The sequence below is a fragment of the Panthera pardus genome, unplaced genomic scaffold (assembly GCF_024362965.1).
Source record: "Panthera pardus isolate Hobbes unplaced genomic scaffold, ASM2436296v1 HiC_scaffold_24, whole genome shotgun sequence".
NCBI lineage: Eukaryota > Metazoa > Chordata > Mammalia > Carnivora > Felidae > Panthera > Panthera pardus.
Window position 1 is genome coordinate 28,201,287 of NW_026526810.1, and position 25,073 is coordinate 28,226,359.

Consider the following 25,073-nt stretch of genomic DNA (forward strand, 5'->3'; position numbering starts at 1 on the left):
AGTGCCTTACCCTAAAAAGTGAAGCCTTAATGGTGGGATTTCGGGCCGGACAGCACAACTAGGGGTGGGGGGGGAGGGATCGTTCTGGCTAGGGAGCTGCAAAGTGAAAACCGGAGGGGGGGTGAAGCGGGTCCCCTTATCCACATATCCCTTTGGCACATGTGGCCCTGGGGGCTCCCTGTCACCTCCCGCTCTGAGAGCCAGAGAACCTGTCTTGCTCTAGGTTTTAGTGCGGTGGGGGAAGGGGAGGTCCTTGTTTCGTTCTGCTTTAATTAGGGCTTCTACCCAGAGCAGGCAGACTGCGTTCTGACCCAAACACATAGACCACCTCTGATAGGAAATCGGAGCTCTGCAAACTGTAGGCAGCCTGGCCTTTGAGGGGCGGGGGGGCAGTTGGAAGAAGTTTCGTCATGTTGTGTGCTGTGGACTTTTAGCAAGGCCTCCTGGCGGGAGGCCAGCTTGGCGGGGCGGGTGGGGGGGGCGAGGAGAAAGCATGGAGGGTCTGTGGTTTCGGGGAGCGGTGGAGGGGGAGTTTGCGCTTCCCCCCTGTGTGACATTTCAGCGACTTGATCGACCCGCCTGGGCTTCACGCGGTCTCCCTTCTTTTGCAGACAGAGATCGCGAAGAGATTGAACACGATTTTAGCACAGATCATGCCTTTCCTGTCACAAGAGGTAAGACCTCCTTTAACTGTGTCCTCCTTGTGTTTTTAGGGCAGCCCGGTGCCGGCCGGGTCTTACCGGAGCCCCTGCCCCTGTCCGTTCATACTGGCTGTAGTTGGCAACCTGGGGCTTTATGGAAACTTCTCCAGCACATCAGGGGGGGCATTTGCTCGTTCTTGTAGTGGAACGGGTTCTTTGCTGCTGCCTGAGACCAAAGAGGAGGGTCCTGGCCTGTGATGGGGCTAGCAGTGGGTGCCTCTCGGCCCCCCCCCCCCCACCTCCCATCCAAACAGACATTCCCAGACACTGCTTCTCTGTGCCCCACCTCCCACTCCTGGAAACATCTAGAAGCAAGAAGCCTGGCCAGATAGTGCTAAGGGGCAGATCCTATAAAGGGAATGAGTTCCCAAGGGGGACCCCAGCCCCTAGGACAGAGTGTCCTCCTTAGAGGCATGGCCAGTCGGTCTATTACCTACCAAGCACACTTTGCAAGGGACCACCCCCTGAGGCCTGGACGGGGCTAGTGGGTGACACGAGGGCAGCGTCTCCGAGGAGACCCCTTGGTGCAGGGCAGACAGGAGAGCTGCCTGAGAGGGGCCTGTTTGCGTCCAGCAGAGCTCCCTCCAGCTGGGGCAGGCCCTGCCTTCTGTTCCCCCCCCCACCAAGGGGCTGGGACCACCTCCGCTCCCCCCTGGACTCCTAGGTCTCTGAATCAGAGTAGCCACTGGTCAACGATCGAATCTACGTGAAAACAGGATAGGGTGACGTCCTCAGAGCTTGCAGCCCAGTGAGGTAGACAGCTGCATAGGAAGCAGGTACGAACTGCTTCCAAGGTGGAAGGGAACGAACGTACCAAGAAAACCTTTTTTAAACTAGGCCCGATTTTATAGAGCGGCTTTAGGTTCATGGCAACCTGTACGTGTGGAAGGCACAGAGATGTCCCGTAGGTTGCCTGTTTTCAGCGTCCCGCACCAGAGTGGGGTGTCGGTCATAGCCGGTGAGCCCGCACATCGCTCTCACGTTCCCTTTCTCTCTAGACACGTTTTTGTTCCTCCCTTTACTTGGAGAGGGATTGAGCGTATATAGAGTCACATACTTTTTTCTTTTTTTTTTTTTAATATTTTTTGTTTGGGATTCTCCAAGGTTCTTTTTTTTTTTTTTTTTTAATTTTTTTTTAAGCTTTATTTCTTTTTGAGAGAGAGAGAGAGAGAGCGTGAGTGGGGGAGGAGCAGAGAAAGGGAGACCCAGAATCCGCAGCAGGCTCCAGGCTCCGAGCTGTCAGCACAGGGCCCGACGCGGAGCTCGAACTCACGAACCGGGAGATCATGACCTGAGCTGAAGTCGGACGCCCAACCGACTGAGCCACCCAGGCGCCCCTCACATACTTGTTTCTGAGCTCCTTGAACACAAGTTGCGCAGACCCTGACAACCCCTCAGTGCCCTAGCTGCGTTGCCTACGAGTGGGAAGGTTCTCCTACACGACAGCCGTTACCCACACTGAGAAAACTAATCATCGAAGAATATCATCTCCTGTCTAGCTCCTGTTCAAATGCGTGGAAGGGAGTTTTTTTGTATGTGTGGTAGAGGAAGGCGGTTGACCGATGGCCGTCTTTGGGCGCATCCCTATTTTAACTTGAAACAGTTCATGGGACGTTTGCACGAGTAATGCACACTCGCTGGAAAGGGCTGAAAGAAGGCGAAAATGCCCTGTCCCACCTGTTTAGTGGGCCTCTTCTGCTTTGTGAAGGGGGGGGGGGGGGGGCGCGTCTCCACCTGTCCCGAGCGGCCCTCCCTGTGCCCTTTGTGTCGGGAAGGCAGCCGCATCTCACGCACCCCCTGTTCCCCGCAGCACCAGCAGCAGGTGGCACAGGCCGTGGAGCGTGCCAAGCAGGTCACCATGACGGAGCTAAACGCCATCATCGGGGTACGTGGACTCCCCAATCTGCCTCTCACCGTGTGTATAGCCCTTTATTTCCTCTCATTTAACTGTAACCAGAGATGGACCCTGACCTTAGCTGGCCTCAAAGAATGGCGGCCCCAGGGCTCCGGCTTCCCATGGGCTTGGCCCCGTTTGGGGGCTCTCTCCCCATCAGCTCCCCAGTGGCCCCCTACTCCCCACGTTGAGGGAGTGTCCCACATGCCTCCACCTCTAAATTCATCAGCCCCCAGCCTCCCCAGGGGGTGGGGCTCCGAGGTCACCCTCACACCCAGCCTCCTCCTCAAGCCTCCCTGGGTGGGGGGGGGCCTGTCCTCCCTGTGTCCCCTCCCTGGCAAAGGTCTGCCCTTCTTTGGCCACCTGGGATCAGAACTGTCTCTGCTGTACTGTTGATGTGAAACGTGCTGTGGAATTTGGGTTTGGGCTTTGTGGTGCCGGGCACTGAGCCGCCTGGTGGGGCGTTGGTCACACACCCTTAGGAATTCTAGTGGGGGGTGTTCTGGAAGTCCTGTCTCCCCAGGAGCAGGGAAAGCATCCAAGAATGCTTTGGGAGGTCTACTTCTGGTGGGACCCCTCAGTGGAAGGAGGAAGCCAGATCCCTCCCCTTTTGCGTCCCTGACTCGCATCTTGGATTCACGAAGCATCTTTCTGCTGCTTTGAGTGAGGCTGAGGACATTTAAGATAAGCAGCTGAGGAAAAACAGCTCTTTTCCCGTGACTTTGGGCAAGGCTCTTAGCCTCAGGCGTACCTGTCCACCTCTGGTCCCTAAAATGAAGGGGGTGGGGGAGATCAATGCTTCCCATCCACGGACAGCTGGCTCATGGTCCCCAAGGGCAGCTTCTGAACAATGTAGATTTCAAGGCACTCTCCCTGCAGTTCTTTTCCGTAGGTCTGGGCGGGTGGGACTGGGAATCTGTGTTTCTGAAGTTTTTTTAGCTCATTCTGAAAGGTAGTCAGCCTTGGGAAGCAGTGGCCCAAAGGGCTGAGGTCCCGTTGGCCCTGACGTTCTGGGACCCTGCTCGGTCCTCATTTCTCTTTTGTTCTTACGTGAGGCCGTTATTTCAAGGTGGACCCGAAGGCCCCAGGGTGGTCCGCCTGGTGGAATAAACGAGAACTCCTGGGTTTTCAGCCTGGGGCAGAAACCCTGAGACATGCGTTCTAGCCATAGTTCTTCCCCGTGTGACCTCGGCAGGTCCTGCCTCTGCCCAGGCCTCAGTTTCTGCATCCGTTAAAGGAGGGAGTGGACCAGCCCATCTCCCTGGGCCAGAAAGCGCTGGGAGGCTGGGGTCAGAGGGGCAGAAGGATGCTGGTAGCTCCCGACACTCCCGTCCCGCCTCTGGGACCCGTGTCGGTTGTGTCCTGGGGTCAGTCCCGGGGCAGTCACGCAGTGCTGTTGCGGGAGGGCACCGGCGGAGGCCTGAGCATGGTCTAAACCCTGGCAGTTCCAGGGAGGGGCAGAGCACGGTCCGGAACAGGGACTGTGGGGAAGTGGTCAGTGCCTTCAGCCGTGGAGCTGGGAGGCAGTGCTCCTGAGGGTGAAATCCTAGCACCGTAAAGTGTGCTGTCTTCTCTGAGATCAGCCGGCAGGGGGTTTTTCAGCCCTGACACCTGTGAAGTTTGGGGCCAGACACTTTGTTGGGGGGCCTGCCCTGGGCACTGTAGGTGTTGAGCAGTACGCCTGGCTTCAAACCCACTGGATGCCCATAGCGGCCCCCACACACAGTTGTGACCCCCAAAACTGTCTCCAGACATTGCCGGATGTCCCTGGGGGCGGTGGGATGGCCTCCGGTGGAGAACCACTGGTGTAACCAATGGCCTTGGTTTACAGAGAGGGGAAGTGATTCATGGATGGTCACATAGTGTCCGGGAATGTCACCCTTCCCCCCGCTCAGCCCGTCTGGGGCCTGGGGCCTCTGTCTCAGTGACCCGTTCACGGCTCGGTGGCCGATAGGGGTGGAAGGGGGACGCGGGGACGGGAAGTGCACCGTGAGCTCTGCCCTCTGAAATTTCTCCTCTTCCAGCCCCTCGCGTCCTGTCCCCTCTCCAGGCCGAGCCTTCCCGGCCCGCACCGGGGCCACAGTGGGTCCCCTCCCCCGCTTCCGCCTCCCTCTTTGGCATCGCAAATCCTCTTATGAAAATAACTTTTTTTTTTTTTTTTTTTTTCTAAATTCTAAGAAAAGAGCGAAATTGGGGAAGAAACGCTGCTTGGATTAGCTCCACTTCCTTTAAGTAGTATTTAGGAAGCTACAAGTTAGGTCAAGGCAGCTCGAGGCAGATATTGGAATTCAATTAAAGCCAACGAGTGGGGCCTGTGACCCCCATTTTCCAGGTAATTGCTTCTCGGGCTCTCAGTGAATGCAGCCGTCGCCCTGTCATTAAGCAGGCGGCCGTCTAATCGCTGCGCCTGACAGAGCGTCGCAAGGCAGGCATTACGGACGGCTGAGGACGGCCGCGGCATGCTCACACTGGGGAGCCGGGCCTGACTGCACTCCGGTGAAGGGGCCGCTCGTCTCGCCAGGGAGGAGAGGGCAGAGCGGGCTGGTAGCCGAGCACAATGGGGAAGGCGAGGTAGAGGGGGAGGGCGGGGGCGCAGGGGCCGCCAAGGGTCCTGGGCCCAGCAGTGAAGGGCAGCTGGTGGCTCTACCCCCGTGGGGCCGTCCGATTTGCCCATCTGGAGGGAGAAGTAGCCCGGCCCCCTGGTCCGGGAATTAGGGGGGCTTTGGGCAAGGTTCCTCCGGGCCTCAGTTTCTCCGTTTGTGAAAAGACAGAGGCGGGCTAGGTAAGTGTGCTGTGAGGTGCCTGCTTCAGTGGGGTGTGAGAGGCTCTCTTGGGCATGGAGTTGAAGGATTCTGAGTCCGTGTCTTGGCTTGACAGTTCAATGTATCTGGCGTGGGTGGGTGTCCGTCGTGGCAGATTTATTGCACGGAGTAGAGTATTTCTAGGTCTCCTGGCGAGAGAGACTCGGATCCAACATCGGGCTGCTGTAAAGGGAGGAGGGGACAGAGGGGCAGAGGAGGGAGCCCAGGCTTGCTGGCTCAGCACATCCCCCTCTCCAGGGAACTCAGATATCCTCGAGGGAAGACGGGCCGGAAGATGTCTCTGTGCCAGCCGGGGCCTGGCAGGACCCAGTTATCGTAGACCCCGTTCCGTTACAGGCCCTTTTTTTCTTGGATCCAAATTGCTGAAAGGGTCAAGATTCCTAAGCATGGGGTGGGGGGGTGGGGAGCGGATTTTGTCCCTTGAGCAGTATCCTGCAGAAGGCATCCCTAGGCAGATTAAAGACCCTGTGAGCTGACCTAGCAACCATTCCCAGACTCCTTTTTTTGCTGGTGGTTCTGTTTTGTGTTTACGTTCTGCGCTGGCCCATGGTAATTGAACCTGAGGAGCGAGCGGAGGGGGTTCATCTGCACGCTGACAGCGTGGTCTGCATTCCTTTGGAAATGTATTCGTGTGAGGCATGGGATAAAGCGTTGACTTTTTTTATTGTTTTCAGCGGGGCGGGGCGGGGGGGGGGCTGGGGGGGGTGGGTGGGCGGTGGGGAGGACGAAGAGGGAGATTGTAGCCTGTCACAAACGACACGGCATTTGGAAGCCATACCTGAGGTTTTTTGCATTCACTCCAGGATGTAGATGTGTAGGATTCAGTTGACTGAATTTTCCACGAGGAAGAAGGTGCAGAGAGCGTGCTTTAGAATACATCAGCTTCTTTCGGCCCGGCAGCATGATGGGGAGAGGGGAGAGGGCACGCTGGCTCTGAGTCCTGGCTCTGCTTGCCTCCCCATCTCTGAAATAGGATAACAAGGGTTGTTGGGGGCTCTGAAAGCTATCACGGAGCACGGAAGCTCAATTCGGCGTGGAGCCCTGGGGCCCACCGGCCGTGTGCGATTAGAAGGAAGGGGGAAGGCCCAGGGCTGCTCTCCCAGCAATGCTGGGAGGGTGCCAAGTGTTCATTGAATGCAGTTCGGCCTCTGTGCTTCCTCTGGTGGGCGTCCTCCGTGGGCCTTGGCTCAGCAGGTGCTTAGACAACTTCACCAAGTTCAACCCAAACCGTGAACCTGAGAAGCGAAGCATTAAATCAGCCAGCAGAGGCATTAAAGCGTGATGTGCATAATCCAATTACGTATCCTCTACAAGGACGAGCTTCCCTGTCAGCCTGTCCTGTAAGTGGCCATACCTTCTGAGCCCAGGGCGCGGGCACGTGACACACGTGTGGAACAAGGGATTTGCTTACAGCCCGCAGGACGCGTTCTGTGACGGGCTCGCGTTCTGGCGTGAACGAGCACCCCTGAGCGGGCTTGGTTCCAGACGCTGAGCCCCTCTTTGGGGCCGGGGGTGGAGGGGGGATTGCTAACTTCCTTTCACATCCCAGATGGAGAAGTTTCGGCATGGGAAGGAATGGTAGACACTGGAGACAGGCTGCAGCAACGCGGTGAGCGCAGTCCCTTCTTGGACGGTGGACTTGATTCCCTTCTCTCCCCAGCCGCCACCCTTCCACTCACAGGGCACTGCATTTCAGCACCTCGTCCTCTGAAGTCAGGGACATGCCACAGGGGCCGGAAGTGTTGTCTGCCGTCCCGCCTGCAGAGGGTCTGGGGCTGCGACACGGGACGGCGAGGCAGGTGGCTCACCGCCAGCCAGCTTCCCCCGCCGTGTTGGGGAGAGAATTTCGTTTCGCTCTCCGTTGCAACCGAGACTGCCATTAGCAGACGCTACGCCCAGCAAGCGCTGACATCTGCCCTCGCCCCATGAGAGAAGCCTTGGAGGTCGGCTCCTGAAGTCCCTGCCTCCCGGAACCTTCTGGACCACTCCTGACCGTGCCTTTAAACCATGCAGGGGAGACCTGGCGCGACTTTCTGGCCGTGCAGGGAGTGCTTTTGTACTCGAAGATGAGAAGTATTATGGAAATCTCCTTTCCTCTGTTGCAGAGAAGACGCTGACGCCTGACGTGCTATGGCAGATCGCCAGGCAGCCACCGTAGCCTTTGTTTCCGATGCTGGCTCACTGGTTTACGCTTCCAGGAAGCAGGGCACCCCACTGGTGCTCCTGGTCCCCACAGACTGTTCCAGCTGCCTCTCAGTGGGCCTTGGAGAGGAGGCGCGGATCTGGGAGGCGGTCACGTTCGGACAGAGCCACTCGGTTGACTTCCTCTGCATGTCTACCCAACATTGTCACTTATTTACCCAGCAACTGTGCACTGAGCCAACCTGCCGGGCACCTTTAGCGGTGCGGGGACGGATAACACCAGGTCCCTGTCTTCCTGGAGCTCCCAAGCTGCCAGGCATCACATAAAGACGAACGAAATGGTTGTATTTGTGATCCATTCGTAGTTCTTGCTAACGTTTCTCGAGGACCTGCTTTGCCTTGACACGTAGTGTAATGCATGGGGTCCTTGCACGATGAGACCACGAACAGAGGCCCAGAGAGGTCCACTGACTCAACCAAGGTCTCGTGGCTGATAAGGTGGACGTCCAGCTTCTACCCTTCAGGACGTCCACGCTGGCCCTGGTGTCTGAGCTGTTAGAACTCAGAAGGGAGACATGCGTCCTGACCAGGAGGCTGGGGGAAACTTCCAGAGGAGGTGGTATTTGAACTGGCCGGGCAGCCTAGAAGGTTCGGTAAGAGGGCCGAGCTTACCTGGTAAGGTACGAATCAGGGTGTTTGGAGCTCTTCAACGACGTCTTCTCCCGAGCACAGATCCTTCGTAAGCTCTTATTCCAGAAACCGAATTGTTCATGGCAGGAGCCAGCCTTGTACCCACGCAGCTCCTTCTCTGAAGCCGTTTTCTCTCCTCTCCGCTCCCTCCGGCGATCTTACTGGCCAGGCACTGTAAAAAGTGGATTAAATACCTCACGCCTTGCTTTCTGGGATTTTACTAAATAGTTAACGCTGGCAGAATTAAAGGGCCTGCCAGCAACTGGTCTAAAACCACAGGGCTGCTGGCGCAGACTCCTCTTAAAACTGGGCGTGTAGATACAGTTGGATCGTTGGCCCACACCGGGGAACGGTGGGTAGCCATTGGAAGGGATGTGTTGATTTGTGCCTAACAGTCTTAAATTAAAAATCCAGTTGTCTAGTAGTAAGGTTCGCGAGAGCCTATTTATTTAGGAATATAGTCACAACTCGTAGATCTCCATAAAGGAAAGTCTAAAGCGACTCAGAGTGGAATCTTCTAGAGAGTGGGATTGAAGGGTAATCTTTTAAGAAAAACTTGTAAATCCGTACTCATTTTTAATATGTTCTGACCATGTTTAATTTTTTTCCTCGTAATAAGGCCTAACGATGATATTTCTTTAAAAATGAAAGATAGGGGAGATCAGCTGTGAGCTCCCGTGTTTTAAAAGAGCCCGAGCTACCGGGCTGGGCCAGGTTGGGTCTCCGCATGGGGACCCCTGGGCTTTTGTTTCTGCTCTGGCATCTCGGGGCATCTGGGGTTAAGCTGCACTGGGGACCACTGCCCACCAGCAGCTTCCATAAGCCACCTACCAGTAGATGATCCAGCTGATGTGACCACCAGCGGATCCCAGACTTTCACGCAGAGCTGAGAAACAAACCCTCGGGGGCCACCAGCGTGGCGGTGGCTCTGGTTGCCATTGACTTTGGGGTGAGCCCGGTTTGCCATTTGCAGCTTCGTTGGGGAAGAGCAGGGCCCCTAAGCCCCGGTTGCTCACGTTTACTGCCTCTTGAGGCCTCCAACCAGAACCATAGACCGTCCCCCTGTGTTCTGTTGACTGCCAGCTGTGGCCCGAAAGCCAAGTTCATACTGATAGGCGAGCTTGTCAGATTTTTGCTCTTTGTCACCCCCACTGGCCCCTCTTGCCTTGAGGGTCTCCCTAGGAACACTCTTTGGATAAGACCGGCCATTGACAGAGTGGAGTCCAGATCGAACTCTATTGGCTAGAGTTGGCAAGCTACTGGCTGCCCAGTCCAGCCCGCCAAGTATCAGTTTGCCTTCTGTAAAATGGGCCTGACCCTTCCTTTGCCACCTGGTTGGAAGGGTCAGAGATCATATTTGGAAAGTGCCAGGCATTCAGTAAACGTTGGTTCCCTTCTCTTGTGCTTAGTTGAGAAGAGGTGTGCATAGGTGGGCCCCTATGCACAAGGCCCCAGCCACTCTCCAGAAATATTTGGCCGTGGTGTAGCCCGCCGCACAGTTCCTGTGGTTCTCGGCGCAAAGTTTGGAATGATAAGATAAAGGGCATTTTGTAGTGGCTGCTGGGGAGGGAACTAGGCTACCCACACCGGTCCCTTGGGCGTAGGATGCAGACTGGAAAGAGAACACCCTGAGGCTAGTCCGGGCAGGGGACGTCTGGGGTTTCAGGGAGCAGAACCCTTGGCTGGGCATTGTTATCACTGCTGTTGACGATGAGCAGGTGTAGATTTGAGAACAGCGGGGAGCCCCTTGTAAGCCCCCTGGCAAATGATAGCTGGGATTTGAAACCTGGTCTGTCACGTCCCAAAGCCCCAAGTCCTTGTTAACCGTTCTCCACCCTGACGTCCCCGTGCCATTAGCTCTCATTCCACTGGCCCCAAGCTCCCTCCTCTTGATCTCGGGGATTTTCTGCTGTGGCCTGCCCTGGCTCAGTAAGCCAGCCTCGAGTTCCTCAGAAACGAGGGAGGCTTCCCAGGATACGGGCTCGGGGTGGGAGCCACCGGCTGCTCATGTTGAAGGCGTGCAGGCGTGAGCAAACATGACCGCCAGCTTGAAAACGGATCCTTCTCAACAGAGAGGGAGCCCCGAGGGCTGCTTGGTCTTTAAATGCGCGCTTTTTATTGATCCCGGGCTCGCAAATGGACTGTGGGAAATTCCGTCCTGAAACTGGGGGATTGAGGGGGGGGATGGGCGGGGAGTTTGAAGACCCCAATCTTGGTGCCTCGGTTGCGGGTCCATTAACAGACTGTCTTCATCCGGACAGCGTGTGTGGACCGAGCTGGGGGTAAAGGTTTTGGAGGGCACTCCCCCGCAGCGGCCTCCCCCGCCGTCCACGCTCCCCCGTGCTCACCACCTGCTTCATTACAGCAACAGCAGCTCCAGGCCCAGCACCTCTCCCACGCCACGCACGGCCCCCCGGTCCAGCTGCCACCCCACCCGTCAGGCCTCCAGCCTCCAGGGATCCCCCCGGTGACAGGGAGCAGCTCCGGGCTGCTGGCGCTCGGGGCCCTGGGTGGCCAGGCCCACCTGACGGTGAAGGACGAGAAGAATCACCATGAGCTGGACCACAGAGGTGCGGCCCAGAGCTGGGGCAGGGGGCGGGGCTGGGCTGGGGGCTGGGGGAGGGGGGTTCCCACGGGCCCTACTGTACGTGGACACGGCAAACGTCGTCACCCTGGGGTCAGGAGTTAGCAAAAGCTTTGGTGCCATCTGTTGAATTCCTGGTCTGTGGCAACCAGAGCCCCGCCCCGCATGACACCCCCCCCCCCCCAATGCCTGACGTGGCGCGCTCTGCCCTGGGAGGCCTGTCGTGCAGGCACCCTCCCGTTATCCTAGCTACAAGCTGCCCATCCTTCAAGGGTCAGCCCCATTCCCATTCCTTCAAAAGTGTGCCTTCCAGTCTGGGCTGGGGGCCTTTTTCCAGTTCCCAGGAGAGTTGGAGAGCTGGGGTCCCAAGAAGGAGCCCTTGGTCGCTGTCCTCTTGTAACCTCCCCCTGGAGAATGTTACGTCCTCACCGAGATCGGTAGTCCTTCGAGAACAGGGGCCGGGTTCCCCGGCTTTTAACTTAGCGTGTTTGTCTCACCAGCGCACGTGCCTTGGGCAAGGTGCACAGTGGCACCCTAGTAGAGACTGTCTTTAAGCGGAGGTAGCTGTCACACTACTGAGGGAGATGACCGGAAGGACTTGGAACGAGAACCCCCCCCCCCCTTCACCGGCCCAAACCGTGAGGACCCCGGCAGCTGCACCCAGCCCGGGCTTCATTCAGGAGGGCTTAGTTTGTCAGGAAAGGAAAAGTCGTGGCTCCCTGGCAGACCCTTTTCAAAAACCGCCGCCTCGTGCGCTCTGCCCTTGGATGTTTTTTTCCCGGTTTTATTGAGATGCAATTGACGTACAAAATCGTGTAAGTCGAAGGTATACACATGGTCTGATTTGCTCTTAGCTGTTTACCAGGGCATATGGCCAGTGCCTTCCCAGCCCTCCCCGGGCGCCACCCCATCCGGCCCCGGGCCAGGGCGCCAGGGTGGTAGCAGATTGTGGGAAGCGGACGGAGGCACAGTTGTGTGTCCCTGCAGAAGGATGCCCTACCTGGCAGAGGAGGCGGGTCTCCTCACAGCAGAGAGGAGAATCGGGGAGCTAGTGCCTGGCTGTGCAAAGACACAGAGAGAACGGTGTTAGTTGAAACACAACAAAACCCGCTCCCACAGTTCCTTTATTTACTTGCTTGTTTATTTTAAACAATGATGGTCTCAACGCCCAGATCCGCTAGGTCGCCTGCATAGCAGGATCCTCTTCCAGACCTTGTGACTTTAAAAACTGCTGAGCAGGAATCTTGGTGCCCTCCTTGGCACATCAGGGAGAGCAGGGCCACAGCCCCCGCCCCACCCGGGACCGGTGGCCAGTGGGGAGCATTGGAATCGGGGCGGTTAATTTTCAAAGCGAGAGATGTCACCTTATGGCCCTGCCTTGGCTGACCCACGGTGACTCAGAGAGCCAGGCCTGCTGCCCATTTTAAAACCTGTGAACTAGCAAAGCTTAAAAACCAGCTACAGGAGACTGACCCTTCTCCCTTTTTTTTGTCTTTTTGTCTTGGGGGGCCTGACCCTCCTCCCGTCTGGCTCTTCCGTCCCTGAAGAAAGAGAATCCAGCGCGGTAAGTGTCAGCACGCTGGAATCTGGGCTGTGGGGGGTGGGGGGGGGGGTAATGCGGGAGGAGGAGGGGACCACGTGGGATCCTGGTGGGGGTTGTTGTTACGAAACAGGAGTTGCACCTGTTGAGAGTGACCTTCGGTTGGGGAAGCTGTCATCTCTCCAGCCTTCCTGTCCATCATTTGGCAGATGAATAGTTTTCAGTGAGCTTTAACTCTCTTTTTTATGAGAGGTGATTAACCAGAGAGGTCAGCTGGCCAGCCCGTGGAGTTACTGGGCCCCCCACAGGCAACCCCGGCGGAGGGGGTGGTCCTGCGTCCTGGGCTGGGCTGCTTCCCTCCTCCCAGGTTGGCTGCCCCCCCCCTCCCCCCCCGCCACCTGATCCTGTATTCTCCTTGCTTCCACCGAACGCCTGAGGTTTCTCCTTGTTCTGGGCTTTAACTCGGTTTAAGAAAGTGCTAGCCAGCAGGCATCAGGGCCAGGCTGTCTGCGTGTCTGCCAGCTCTGAGATTTGCTGTAAATCTTTCTGATCACACTGAGGCTCAGAGGTTCTGTTTCAAGTGAATAAGCCTTCTGAATAAGCGCGGTGGAGTCTGGATAAAAAAAAATCCTGCAGCGATTAGCAAAGCTATTTTATTCCTCATCGCTGTCCTTGTATCTGGGGCCATCTAATCTGTTAGGATGGCTTTGGTTATTACCTCGTGTTAAGTAGGACTTGGAAGGTCAGGCAGTTAACTAACCATCTAGACGGCAGCTTCCTCGGGCAGCCCCTCCATTCCGACCCCCTTCCCTCCCGGCCCTCCTCCCGGCTGACTTTATAAACCATCCAATTAGCCACGGTGCTCTGGGCCCCCCGCGACTGGCCCGTGTGCTCTGGGTCCACATTTGGGCCCAGTGACGGCTGGCTACCTCAGAAAGGAACAACTAAAGCTGAAAATCCGTCTCAATTGCTTTAGTGTTGATCCTCCAAAAGGTGGCCATTTTTGCAGAGGTGGTCTGTCTAGATGGGACTGGACCCCTCAGGGCTCGGGGCTGGTCCTGGCTTCACGCAACACCGGGGAGCTCTCTTGGCCTCTCCGGGCGCCAGTTTCTATACCTGTGACACGGGCATATTCCCGCCCAGCCAGCCTCTCAGCCTGGTTAGGAAGCCCCCTCGGCACAGAACGTGGCATCGAGGAGATGACCCGGTTAACAAGGCACCTGCCGCGGGGTGAACCGAGGGTTTGAAGCCCGATGCCCTCTGTCCTCCTCCCCATTGCTGTTTGCGTTTGGCTTTGTGCCCCCATCTGTGAAAGCTTTCTGCCCAAAGAAGCTCCCCGGGGGGACCCCCAAGAGCTGAGCTCTTCACCCTGCAGCACCCACACGCATGCACGGCAGACTCCGAGCAGAGGGGGCACGCTCCGGCCCCGGGAGAGTCCGGTGGGAACAAATCGAGACGCCATCCGGCCCGGGGCCCGGGCGCCCGGCTCAGGGCGAGCGAGGCCGTAGGGCCGTGTGCCTGTGGCCGCGGCGTCGGAGGAAGTGTGCGGCCCCTCACGGACCAGGTTGTCAACAGATGAGGCCCCCGCAGGAAGGACAGGGCCGCGGCCGGGTGGGAGGGGGCCGGCTGGACGGGCTGGAAGCTGTCCCAGAGGGCTTAGTCTGGAGTCCAATTAGAGGTAGCTTCATTCATATTTCCTTGCCTCGCCGAAGCAATAAAAAATACTTAGTTTTTTGGCCGCCTGCCAGCCAGAGGCGGGCTGGATCGATGCCGCTAAATGCCTGACATGACTCTCTCCGGTAGCAGCGAGGGTTTTCAGCCTGACTGCATGAGAAGAAAGAGCTCGCTGTTCTCCGAGCCACGTACTGGGTCGCAAGGAGAAACACGAGCCGCCGCACGCCCCCCTCGGCTCCGCTCCCCGCCCGCCCCGAGAGAGGAGAGGGGCTGGAAGCGATTCTGCTTAGCACGGGGTGGCCGCCGTCGGAGGAAATGAAATGAAATGGCGGTGATTTTCCTGCCGGCGCTCACAGCGGCTAATTGAATTGCGGCCGTGTGCGCCTCGCCGCCGCTCCTGCACGGCTGTGGGGAAGGCTGAGCTGCAGTCCCATTATAACCTCCATTTTTTCTTCCAAGGCTTGATAACTCTGCCATTTTAATTTGCTTCAGGCAGAAACTTGGCAGGGAAGGGCTGCCCAGAAACCGGCTTAGGAAAAGGAAATTAACTTCTGTGGCTGGTCCCCACGCCGTGCCCCGCGCCCCCCGCCCCCCCTGCCATCACCCCCCCCCCCCCCCCCCCAACCCAAACGCCGGCACTGGCCTCCAGGAAAGTGGGGAGACGTGAGGTAGAGGCTTACCCCGGCCTCCGCCTTGGGATACCCTTCCCTGCCGAGCGGGGGTCCCTCCATGGCCCTGCGTGGCCTGCATGTCTGTGATGCATGGGGCTGTGGATGGGCCAGCCTGTAGCTGGACTGAGTCTTGCTCCTTCCTCCAAGCCCCAGGCCTGACCCAGGGTGGGTGCTCAGAAAAGCATGGGTGAGTGGTGAGTGAAGGAGGGTCTCTCGGAAAGGAGTGAACTCGGCAGCCCCCTCGAGGGACATTGAATCTGTCCCGGCCCCCCGGAGGGCAAGGGCACAGGTTTGCTGGCCGGTACCCCTGCTGGTTAGCTCCTCCCTCCCTGCTTCTCAGCCTGGTGCTGACAGCCACAGAACCGGTTACACTCGTGGCCACAGGCAGCATCCCGAGCCCGCCCGCCCGCCCTTGGGATCCCTTCCTCTGCGGGACGCCCTCCCGTCCCTGGGACAGCTCCGTTCCCAGGCCTGTCTGCCTGTGCTGTTCCCGCTTTGCCGATCAGCCCTCTTCCCAGACCTGGAATTTCAAGCTATAGCTGTGCTTTCTCACCTTGGAGTTTGAAGGGAGAACTCATCAGGCCCTTCCAAGCTTGAGAAACCTCGGTTTCCTTTATGTTGCCTCCAGTGGGGGACCTCGGGCACGTTTCCCAACCCCTTGGGGCCCCTGCATTCCCACCGTTACAGAAAGGATGATTCCACCTGCCCTCCTACCTTTTCCCACCTTTCAGAGGGAAAGGCTTCCCGATGTTGCGATTTTTGTTTCTTTAAAACACTGCTCTTCCTCAGAAGTTGCTGGAGGCCCTGCAGTGAAGGAGTAGGGTGTTCACACAAAATGCCAGGTTGCCCACATACCCTTAGAAGGCCTGTCGGCAGCCCAACGTTCTCCTTCCGGGTCAGTCTCCCCATTCCAGTGGGGTTCAGCTGATGACGTATTGCACACAGCCCCTGTGTGTCGGCTGAGACCCGTCTTTCCAGACTCAGGGCAGACTTGGCTCATCCCTTCTTTGAGCAAATGTACGTGGCTGGCCCAGGATGGGTGTGGACGGAGAGAGGTGTGATCCGGCCCTCATGGAACGCACAGTCTCGAAGGCCAGAACGCAGACAGCTCTGTGCGAGCCTGTTTACTTACTAGCAGTGTCACGGCTCCAAAAGGGAATTGTGCTCCCCGGGCCTCTCCCGGGGGGGACCCAGTCTGGAGAGCTGGGAGGCTTCCCTGGCAAGGCCCCAATGGAACAGAGCTGACCTCGAGGGCCTGGCCATTGGTGCAGGACATTGCCCTCTTGAACCACCTGCCCTTAGCTAATGTCTTGGTGTGCACGAAACGTTCACGCTGAATCTCCTCGTTCCCAGAATAACTCGGTGTCGCCCTCGGAAAGCCTCCGGGCCAGTGAGAAGCACCGGGGCTCCGCAGACTACAGCATGGAATCCAAGAAGCGGAAAGCAGAGGAGAAGGACAGTCTGAGCCGATACGTACGTCTAAGGGCCTAGTGGGCACCACTGGGTCTGTGCTGGGAGCTGGGGTGTGGGAGAACACACAGGCCTGACTTGTGGGTGACTCAGAGGCACAGGTGGGGACAGGCTGGGTTGTCTGGTGTATGTGTGTGGGGGGTGGAGACCATACACACACACACACACACACACACACACACACACACACACCCACAAACAGCAGAAATGATACAATGAGCCCAGCATACTTCCTTGTCCGCAATGGTGGGTATAAAGCCGGCTGCAAGGAGCTGTGTGGCTCCAGAGAGACAAGTTGGAGGGGGGCTCAGAAACACCATAACAGGTATCGGCAGGTATCGGTCAGGCTGCCAGTGGGCACGGAGCAGAGTGACCCGGAGCAGGGCTGGGGGGCTGGGCTGGGAGACAAGAGCATGGGCTTTGGGGTTTGGCCCAGGTTCAGATTCTGGATGGTGGAAGCCGGTGGTGGTTCACACCCCAACTGGGGTGTGGCGGGGGTGGCCTCCTTACTGGCTTGTCTCTTGCTTGCAGGACAGTGACGGGGACAAGAGTGATGATCTGGTGGTGGATGTTTCCAATGAGGTGAGCACAGGCCCAGGTAGCAGCGTGCTCGGCTTGGGGTGGTTTGAGGTTGCCCTTTGCCTGCCTAGGAGCTGCTGTGTCTCAGCTGCTGCACAGACATTACTGACATGCCCCGAGCAGGGCACCGAGGCCTCCGGGGCTGGGGCACCAGGCTGGTCAGGAGGAGGAGGACAGGGCTTTGCTGCCGGGTGGCTGGGGTTCCTTAGGATGGGAACCTCGGTTGGACAGTGCAGGTGCGCCCCAAGGATCCCAGGGGAGGGCCAGGTCCTCAAGGTCACGTCTGTTATCCCCACCACCCCTGGGATCTCGAGAGTAGGGGGTCGTGAGCCCCTCGGGATCAGTTTTGGCAGGGGACGAAGACTGGAGCGATCTACCCGAGGCCAGGAGACCCCACCGCCCAAATATGAGTCCTGAACTTGTGTTCGATCTTGGGCCGGTCACCACCCCCCACCCCCGCGCAGGCCCCTGTCTCCCCATCTGTGAGATGAAGGGGTGAGACCAGATCGTTAAGAACGAGTCGCCCCACTTTGAGGCCCCCAGTCTCTTCCAGCCAAGCTCCTCTCCCCAACAGCTGGCACACTCCCTTCCCATTCCCAGAGCAGGGAGGACTCCAGGCTGCTTGTTGATTTCCATGCATCTCTGTGCTTGTGCTTTTAGGACCCAGCGACGCCGCGGGTCAGCCCGGCACACTCCCCTCCTGAGAATGGGCTGGACAAGGCCCGAGGCCTGAAGAAGGATGCCCCCACCAGCCCCGCCTCAGTGGCCTCGTCCAGCAGCACACCCTCCTCCAAGACCAAAGACCTTGGTCATGTATGTGGGGCCTGCCACTGGCACCCCAGAAGCAGGGGGCTGGGGCAGGTGGGGGTGGGGGCAAAAGGCTCTGGAAAAGAGGCCGGAGCGGTGATCACTGGAGGGCAGAGGGGTGGAGTACGAAGACCATGGATTGGGGTTTGGCCCCGGTGCCAGTCCTGGCTTTACCACTTACCGGCTGGGCCTCGGGCTGCCAGTTAATGTTTCTGAGCCTTCGTTGCCCCGTCTATACGATGGGAGCAGTCAGTCACCCCAAGTCCTTGCCGCACAAGGTGGGGCAAGAATTGAGGGGCTGTTGGGCAGCTGGGTGTCGTGGCCAGCTCCAAGGGCCCGGCTCTGGGGAGAAAGGAATCTTCGTGTCTTCCCTATTCAGAATGACAAATCCTCTACCCCTGGGCTCAAGTCCAACACGCCTACTCCGAGGAACGATGCCCCGACTCCAGGAACCAGCACCACCCCAGGGCTCCGGTCGATGCCGGGCAAACCTCCAGGCATGGACCCGATAGGTATAATGGGTAGGCACGATGAGGCTGGGTCGACTGTGTTTGAGGGGAGGGGTGTGCCCCGGGGCGGGACTGGAGCCAGAGCACCAGGGAGCGTGTGGGAGTTGGGGCTCTCCCGGGGCCTCCAGGGGGACTTCGCGGTCAGATCAGAGGAGGACACGGATGCTGGCTGCGTCCACACTGACAGCAGGGCTTACTGGGAGGGCTCCTGTTGGAGGGCACGTGGGAGGAGCTTCAGACAGGTCGGGTTACCTGTGGCCCGTCCCCACCTCTGTCATTAGTTCTGTGAGACTCTCAACAAACTTCCTTCTCTGGGCCTCTTGAGTCCTGCCTTATAAAAAGAGGTGGGCACATCTCTCAGCTTGAACCTTCTTGGGCCGTGAAGACCAGGATCCCAGTTAGGTGGGGGTTCAGTCCCCGAGGATTGCCTGGAGCCGGCAGCTTTCCAATGCAGGAAATGCAGGAAGCAAGACGGCCTGGTGGCCTGAGCTTTGTCCTGGAGGGCGGGGAGGGGGGTCCCCCTCCCCCTGAGGGTCTCCCCCAGCTGACTTCCTCCTCCTTGCAGCCTCAGCCCTGCGCACTCCAATCTCCATCACCAGCTCCTATGCGGCGCCCTTTGCCATGATGAGCCACCACGAGATGAACGGCTCGCTCACCAGCCCCAGCGCCTACGCCGGCCTCCACAACATCCCACCCCAGATGAGTGCCGCCGCGGCCGCGGCCGCCGCCGCCTATGGCCGATCGCCAATGGTGAGCTTTGGAGCTGTACGTAGACCTTTTGGCTCCTTTTGGGGGGTGGAAGTGGGCCAGGAGTGGGGAGCTGGTGGGGTTGTTTCTTAGAAAGAGAAAGGAACATACGCTTTGAGGTCAGCAGACGTGGTTCCCACCTCCTCTTGCCCATTAGTCATCACGTGATCTTGTGCAGCTCAGCCTCCAAGGGCCGTCTTTTTCCATCTGGGAAGTGGGGCGAGTAGGTCTTTTTCTGGGCCCTAGAGGGATGGGAATCCCCCAAGGAGGCCAGTGGCTTCCGCGTGGCATGGGTTTGGTAAATGAGGCTGTTTCCTGTACCGAGGATGGGTTCAGATTGGGGCCAGCAGAGAGGGGTGCTTTTTCAGGGGACAGTGCGTCTCTGGGATGGCCTCCTGTCCTCATGACGGGCCCGTCGGACGCCAGGGGAGGGAATGGAGTGGGACTGTGCCTCGTGGAGCTGGGAGAGCTGGGCGGGGGGGGGGGGGGGTGGGGTGGTCCAGAACACTGGCTCAGGGTTGGTGGGCCTGGACTGTCACCCTGTCCCTGCTACTGTCCTGGACAAGACACTTGGCCCTGCTGGGCTCGTGTTTCCTCTGAAAGAACGGGCTCTGCGTGGCTGGCTTCCGGGTCGGGAAGGGGCGGTGCTGTGTGGGCAGGACGTCAGAAGTGGTGAAGGAAGAGGCCAGGGGGATGGGTGGCGGCGCCCCTCACTAAGAACTGGCCTCGTCTTGCCTTTCAGGTTGGCTTTGACCCTCACCCTCCCATGCGGGCCACGGGCCTGCCCTCAAGCCTGGCCTCCATTCCTGGTGGAAAACCGTACGCTCTGGCTATGTGTGTCGCATGCTTCTTGGGGAAAGCACGCCGTCCCCCACCCCTATCCCCTGTCCTGGCAGACGTTCCCTTGGGAAGGGTCTCCCCTCTAGAGGCACTCATAGACCAGGTTGCAGCCCGGGAGACGGCTCCTGCTCAGCCCTGGGGCTCCCGCTGCATGGGGAGCACTTGAGCCCAGGGGGCCTCCATAACCAAATGAGGGGAGCTGCATCAGCAGGGGGGGCAGACCTATGTCCCCCCCCCCCCCCCCCCCGTTACCCCGGGGCTTCTAAAGGAGGAGGTAACATCCAAGCTGGTAAATGGTAGGAGAGGGCATTCTGAGCCACAGGGAGGGCCGGGGTGGGGGGCTGGGGTGCTGGTGACCTGGCTTGGAGCTGAGGGTATGTGACCAGGAGCGGAAGCCAAGGTTGGGATACTGAGTAAATCCCCTACCCTGGTAGAGCCAAAGCAAGGAGGTTGGGGGGTGTTACTGGGTTCCCTGAGAGCTGGGGAGCGTGTGCGGGCTGGTGCCGTCCGGCCCGGGCAGGACTCGGGGGAACAGAGAGAGGATGGGGGGGGGGGTTGACGGAAGGGCCGCGTCTCCCTTTCAGAGCCTACTCGTTCCACGTGAGCGCCGATGGGCAGATGCAGCCTGTGCCCTTCCCCCACGACGCCCTGGCGGGCCCCGGCATCCCACGGCACGCCCGGCAGATCAACACGCTGAGCCACGGGGAGGTGGTGTGCGCCGTGACCATCAGCAACCCCACGCGGCACGTCTACACAGGCGGCAAGGGCTGCGTGAAGATCTGGGACATCAGCCAGCCGGGCAGCAAGAGCCCCATCTCCCAGCTGGACTGCCTGGTGAGGACCCTGGGCCGTAGGCCTCTCCGCCAGCGGGTGGAAGGGCAGCCTGGCGCGGCCCTCTACTGGCCGGGCCACCGAGCGAGCTGGCTGACGTCCCCGAGCCCCGGTTTTAACGTCCCGACGTGCCAATGATCCCGGGCTTCCTGGGGTTCGCGAGGAGGTGCATGAAAGATGGAAGGGTGGTGAACGAGTGAGGGCGGGACGTGAGCAGGGGTGGCGAAGGGCGCTCAGCGTCGCTGAACGGGACCCCTCTGGTCCCTGGCGAGGGGAGGCGGACGGAGCTCGACACTGTCCCTTCTCTGCCCAGAACAGGGACAACTACATCCGCTCCTGTAAGCTGCTTCCCGACGGGCGCACGCTCATCGTGGGTGGGGAGGCCAGCACGCTCACCATCTGGGACCTGGCCTCGCCCACACCCCGCATCAAGGCCGAGCTGACCTCCTCGGCTCCCGCCTGCTACGCCCTGGCCATCAGCCCCGATGCCAAAGTCTGCTTCTCCTGCTGCAGCGACGGGAACATTGCCGTGTGGGACCTGCACAACCAGACCCTGGTCAGGTGAGGCCGCGGGACGGACCAGGGGAGCCTCGTCCTCCGGAAGCTTTGCGCCGGTCGTAACCGGGCTCGTCGGAGGTGCTATGAGGCTCCGTGGGGTGGCCACGGCAGAGCGGGTGAGGGGACAGCCTTGTGCCAGAGGATAGAGGATCCCCCCCACCCCCCACAGAAGGCTCCGGGGAGCGGGGAGCTGGAGCAGGTCAGGGAACGGGGGATTCAGAGCGGCAGAGGTGAGCGGAGGGTGAGAACTGAGGAAGGAGGAGGCCTCAGGACCAGAAGGTCAGAGCAGTGTCACTTGGTGATTCTTATGGGGCCTCGGGAGCCGCTGCCGGGTATGAATCCTGCCCCCGCTATGACCTTGTGCAAGCCACTCAACCCCCGTGCCTCAGTTTCCCCTGTGTGAAGCGGGCATGGTGAAGCCCGTCCTCGGAGATAAGAGTGCAGTGCAGGACTGGGTGTGTCTGTTGGGCCTGACAGCTTGCAGCTTGTTGATGGCCTCAGCCCCATAGCTCAGGCAGGGGGAGGAGGATGTGGATAAAGAACGCAGCAGGAGCCTCTCCCCCTGCTGCCCCCCTCCCCCCCCCCCCCCCCCCCCCCCCCCCCCCCGCCATTATGCACCTGTCTCCAGGACTCACCTGTAGGGGAGACTCTTGGGTAGGCGGAAGCCCAGCCCGGCGGCTCAGCGAAGGACCATGCGTGCGTGGTAGACCCCCTTCTGGGCCTCAGTTTCCCCTTCTGCACAGACAGCCGGCCTGCCTCCTCGGATAGCTGCCCGCTCGGCACTCAGCGGCTCTCCCCTTCTCCCCGCTTGGCTTTTATAGGCAGTTCCAGGGCCACACGGACGGGGCCAGCTGCATAGACATCTCCCACGATGGCACCAAGCTGTGGACCGGAGGCCTGGACAACACTGTGCGCTCCTGGGACCTCCGGGAGGGCCGCCAGCTGCAGCAGCACGACTTCACCTCCCAGGTGTGTGCTCTCCTCCCCTCGCCCAGGACAGCGCGCTCCCTTCCCTCCCGGGCTCCGAATGGCTGGGTCAGGGGACAAGGGAGCCCTCACAGGCAACCGTTGCAAATGGACCTGAGACCAACCTGAGCCGCCTTAGAAGGCTTCCTGGAGGAAGCAGCAATAAAATAGAATCGACAGAGCCTCGGAGTTGGACGTCCTTGACCCAGCTGCTCAGATCTGGTTCTCACTTGAGCACTTTGTTGAGCAGCTTGCCCTTGGTCTTATCCCTTAAGGGATGAGCACAGCAGTAGCAACCTCATAGGTCTGATGTGGGCAGCGAAAGTGGTCCCTCTTCTGAAAGCCTAGCCACAGCCTGGCTCCTAGAAAATTCTCTATAAATGCCAGGTATCCTAATTTCCCATTGTTACTTGTATTACTTATTTTAATATTTCAACCATATATATTTACTATTTTAGTGTTTTATTTCAATTTTTAAATTTTACTTGTTGATGCTTGTTTATTTATTTATTTTTTTTGAGAGAGAGCGCACGAGCAGGGGAGGGGCAGGGAGAGGGGGAGAGAGAATCCCAAGCTGGGCGTGGAGCCCCACGTGGGGCTCGATCCTATGACCCTGGGATCATGACCTGAGCCGAAATCAAGAGTCAGACGCCCAAACCGACTGAGCCACCCTGTGTATTCACTTTCTTTCTCAAGGCAAGGCAGGAATCCCAGAGACAGAGTCCCTTTGAACGTGAAATTCGGAGCTGGAATGCTGGCTGTACCACTTTGTGGAGTCAGCAGCCTCTCTGAGCCTCAACTTCCTCGCCTATAAAGGGACTCCGGGGCCGAGGGAGGGGGGCTCCGCCTCGCAAATAAGTCGCAAGTGGGGAGGCGATGGGAGCAGGAGTGCTGGGCTCCTGCCCTCGGGGTCCCCGAGCCTGCGTCCGGGGAGCCCCCTGGGCCCCGAGGGCAGAGGAGCTGAACCTAGTCTGGCCACTCCCCCCCGCAGATCTTCTCCCTGGGCTACTGCCCCCACCGGGGAGTGGCTGGCCGTGGGCATGGAGAGTAGCAACGTAGAGGTGCTGCACCACACAAGCCCGACAAGTACCAGCTGCACCTGCACGAGAGCTGCGTGCTCTCCCTCAAGTTCGCCTACTGCGGTGAGCCTCGGGGAGCCGGGAGCCCGGCGCAGAGGAGGGCCCCTAACGCTTATAGAAAGTCAGAGCCCTGGAGTGAGCCACGTCCTGGAATCGGACCTCCTGATCGCCACCACTGTCCCTCCCCCGCCCCCCCATCTTTATCCCGGGGATGCAGATACTGCCAAGGGTGCCAAGCTCTCATGGCGCCCGGCCAGAGCCAGTCCCTGCAGGCCTGGGCCAGAGGAACAATGCTCACAGCCTCGTGAGCCTTTCCTCCAGGCGGCTGAGACCGCGGGCTGCGATGGCCGATGGCCCCGGACTGGGACATCTGCTTCCCCCGCGCCCACCTAGCTTTGCTGCCTTGGACACCTCTCATCCTCTCTGAACCCCAGTGGGTCTTTCTCTGGGGCCCCTGCGTGGCTTTGGCATTAGCACGGGCAGGACCCTGGCAGGGCGGCCTGCAGAGGAAGAGTGCCCGCTGACCACTGGCTTCAGCTGGGTCTCCAGACCTCAGGGCCTCGCCATTTCTGGTACTTCCTGCCCGCCTTCCCGTAGTAAAAATGAGAAAGGGTCAGCCGACTACTGGCTTTAAAAAGAATCTTTTGGGGAAGTGTGATGCCTGGAGTTAACTGCAAATCCTACCTTTGCCCATCCAGCTGCTCCCCCCGCCCGCCCTTGACCGCGGAGAAAGGTGTTCTGTGGGTGTGAGCCGGTGACAGGTCTCGCTGACCGAATGCCCCCCATCGGCCGAGGGTCTAACCACGCACGGGTTGGCCGCTCACGCCGCGTTCCCATGGCAGCCAGCCTTGTCTGGGGTGGGTCCTGCCTTCCATCCGGGGCAGCAAGCCACAAGCTGACGCCCCCTTTGCCTCCCTCCCGTAGGCAAGTGGTTCGTGAGCACTGGGAAGGACAACCTCCTCAACGCCTGGAGGACCCCGTACGGAGCCAGCATATTCCAGGTACTGCCCGCCATCCGAGCGCCCGAAATTCTGCCCAGAGTTGGGGCCCACCCACGGGGATGGGGCTGGTGGGAGGCAACGCAGGACTTGCCCCGGCCCCTTCCAGCCCCCACCGGATGGGGGTCCAGGATGGGTTCCCCGGAGGCAAGGCCTGGGACACGTCAGCAGGACATACCCTGCAGGGCGAGGGCTTTTAGGCAGGGGTTCTCGTAGGATCTCTAGAGCCAGGGGGAGTCCCGTCATGCTCTTGGCTCTGGCCTTTGGCTGGGCGGTCACAGGATGTGCACCGGGCAGTGGAGCAAACTGGACAGCTCTTTCCAGAGCAGCGTTAGCCAGCGTTCAAGTGACTTTGTCCTTTATGTCAACACCTCGGTATAAGGAGAGTGGTGCGGCAGGAAGAAGGGTCTGCAAAGACACGAGCGGGGGAAGGGACTTTTCCTGGTTTCTGAAGATCTGGGTTCCAGCGCACTGCCCTCTCAATTATACACACTCTTGCCCCCACACAGCACACACACACACACACTCATACGTAGCACACATTTCACTCACACTTTCACACGCACAGCCTGCGCACTCTTATACACACACACACACAGCACACACATACAATGTGCTCCCGTGCTCCCAGCTGTCAAGCCGCCTCCAGGACCCGTGCTGGGGAAGGTCTGGTGTCCGGCATAACGTTCAGAGTCTCCCCAGTCACGCTGGACGCTTCAGGTTGGGTGTGGACCCCTCCCCAGCTCAGCAAGCTGAGGCTCTGGCCCGCCGATGCCCACACCCTGCTCAGAAGTGCTCCTTCCTGTCTGTAACCTCCGAGGAGAAGCTCATGCTCCAGCGTTCTCTTTCGAGCCATTCCACTTCGAGATCGTGCTGGACCCTGTTAATGAGCTTTTCCTGGGGGATGGCGGGGTGGGGGGAAGGGGCATCTGTCCCCGGAAGTGCCTCTCCGGGCTACGCTGGGAGGGCCC

At 59.2% G+C, this 25,073-nt stretch overlaps 1 protein-coding gene across 1 annotated transcript in view; it reads left to right on the forward strand.

Annotated features, from left to right (window-relative positions):
* Positions 1 to 25,073, forward strand: part of TLE3 (TLE family member 3, transcriptional corepressor) — a 48,832-nt gene that overhangs the window by 21,561 nt on the left and 2,198 nt on the right. Inside the window, 17 exon segments of the mRNA XM_019441624.2 lie at positions 612 to 674; positions 2,512 to 2,586; positions 10,615 to 10,819; positions 12,381 to 12,397; positions 16,072 to 16,191; positions 16,720 to 16,770; positions 17,428 to 17,580; positions 17,954 to 18,086; positions 18,649 to 18,833; positions 19,573 to 19,649; positions 20,255 to 20,504; positions 20,815 to 21,062; positions 21,881 to 22,028; positions 23,017 to 23,037; positions 23,039 to 23,096; positions 23,099 to 23,167; positions 24,029 to 24,105. Coding sequence (XP_019297169.2) covers positions 612 to 674; positions 2,512 to 2,586; positions 10,615 to 10,819; positions 12,381 to 12,397; positions 16,072 to 16,191; positions 16,720 to 16,770; positions 17,428 to 17,580; positions 17,954 to 18,086; positions 18,649 to 18,833; positions 19,573 to 19,649; positions 20,255 to 20,504; positions 20,815 to 21,062; positions 21,881 to 22,028; positions 23,017 to 23,037; positions 23,039 to 23,096; positions 23,099 to 23,167; positions 24,029 to 24,105 — 1,950 coding nt within the window.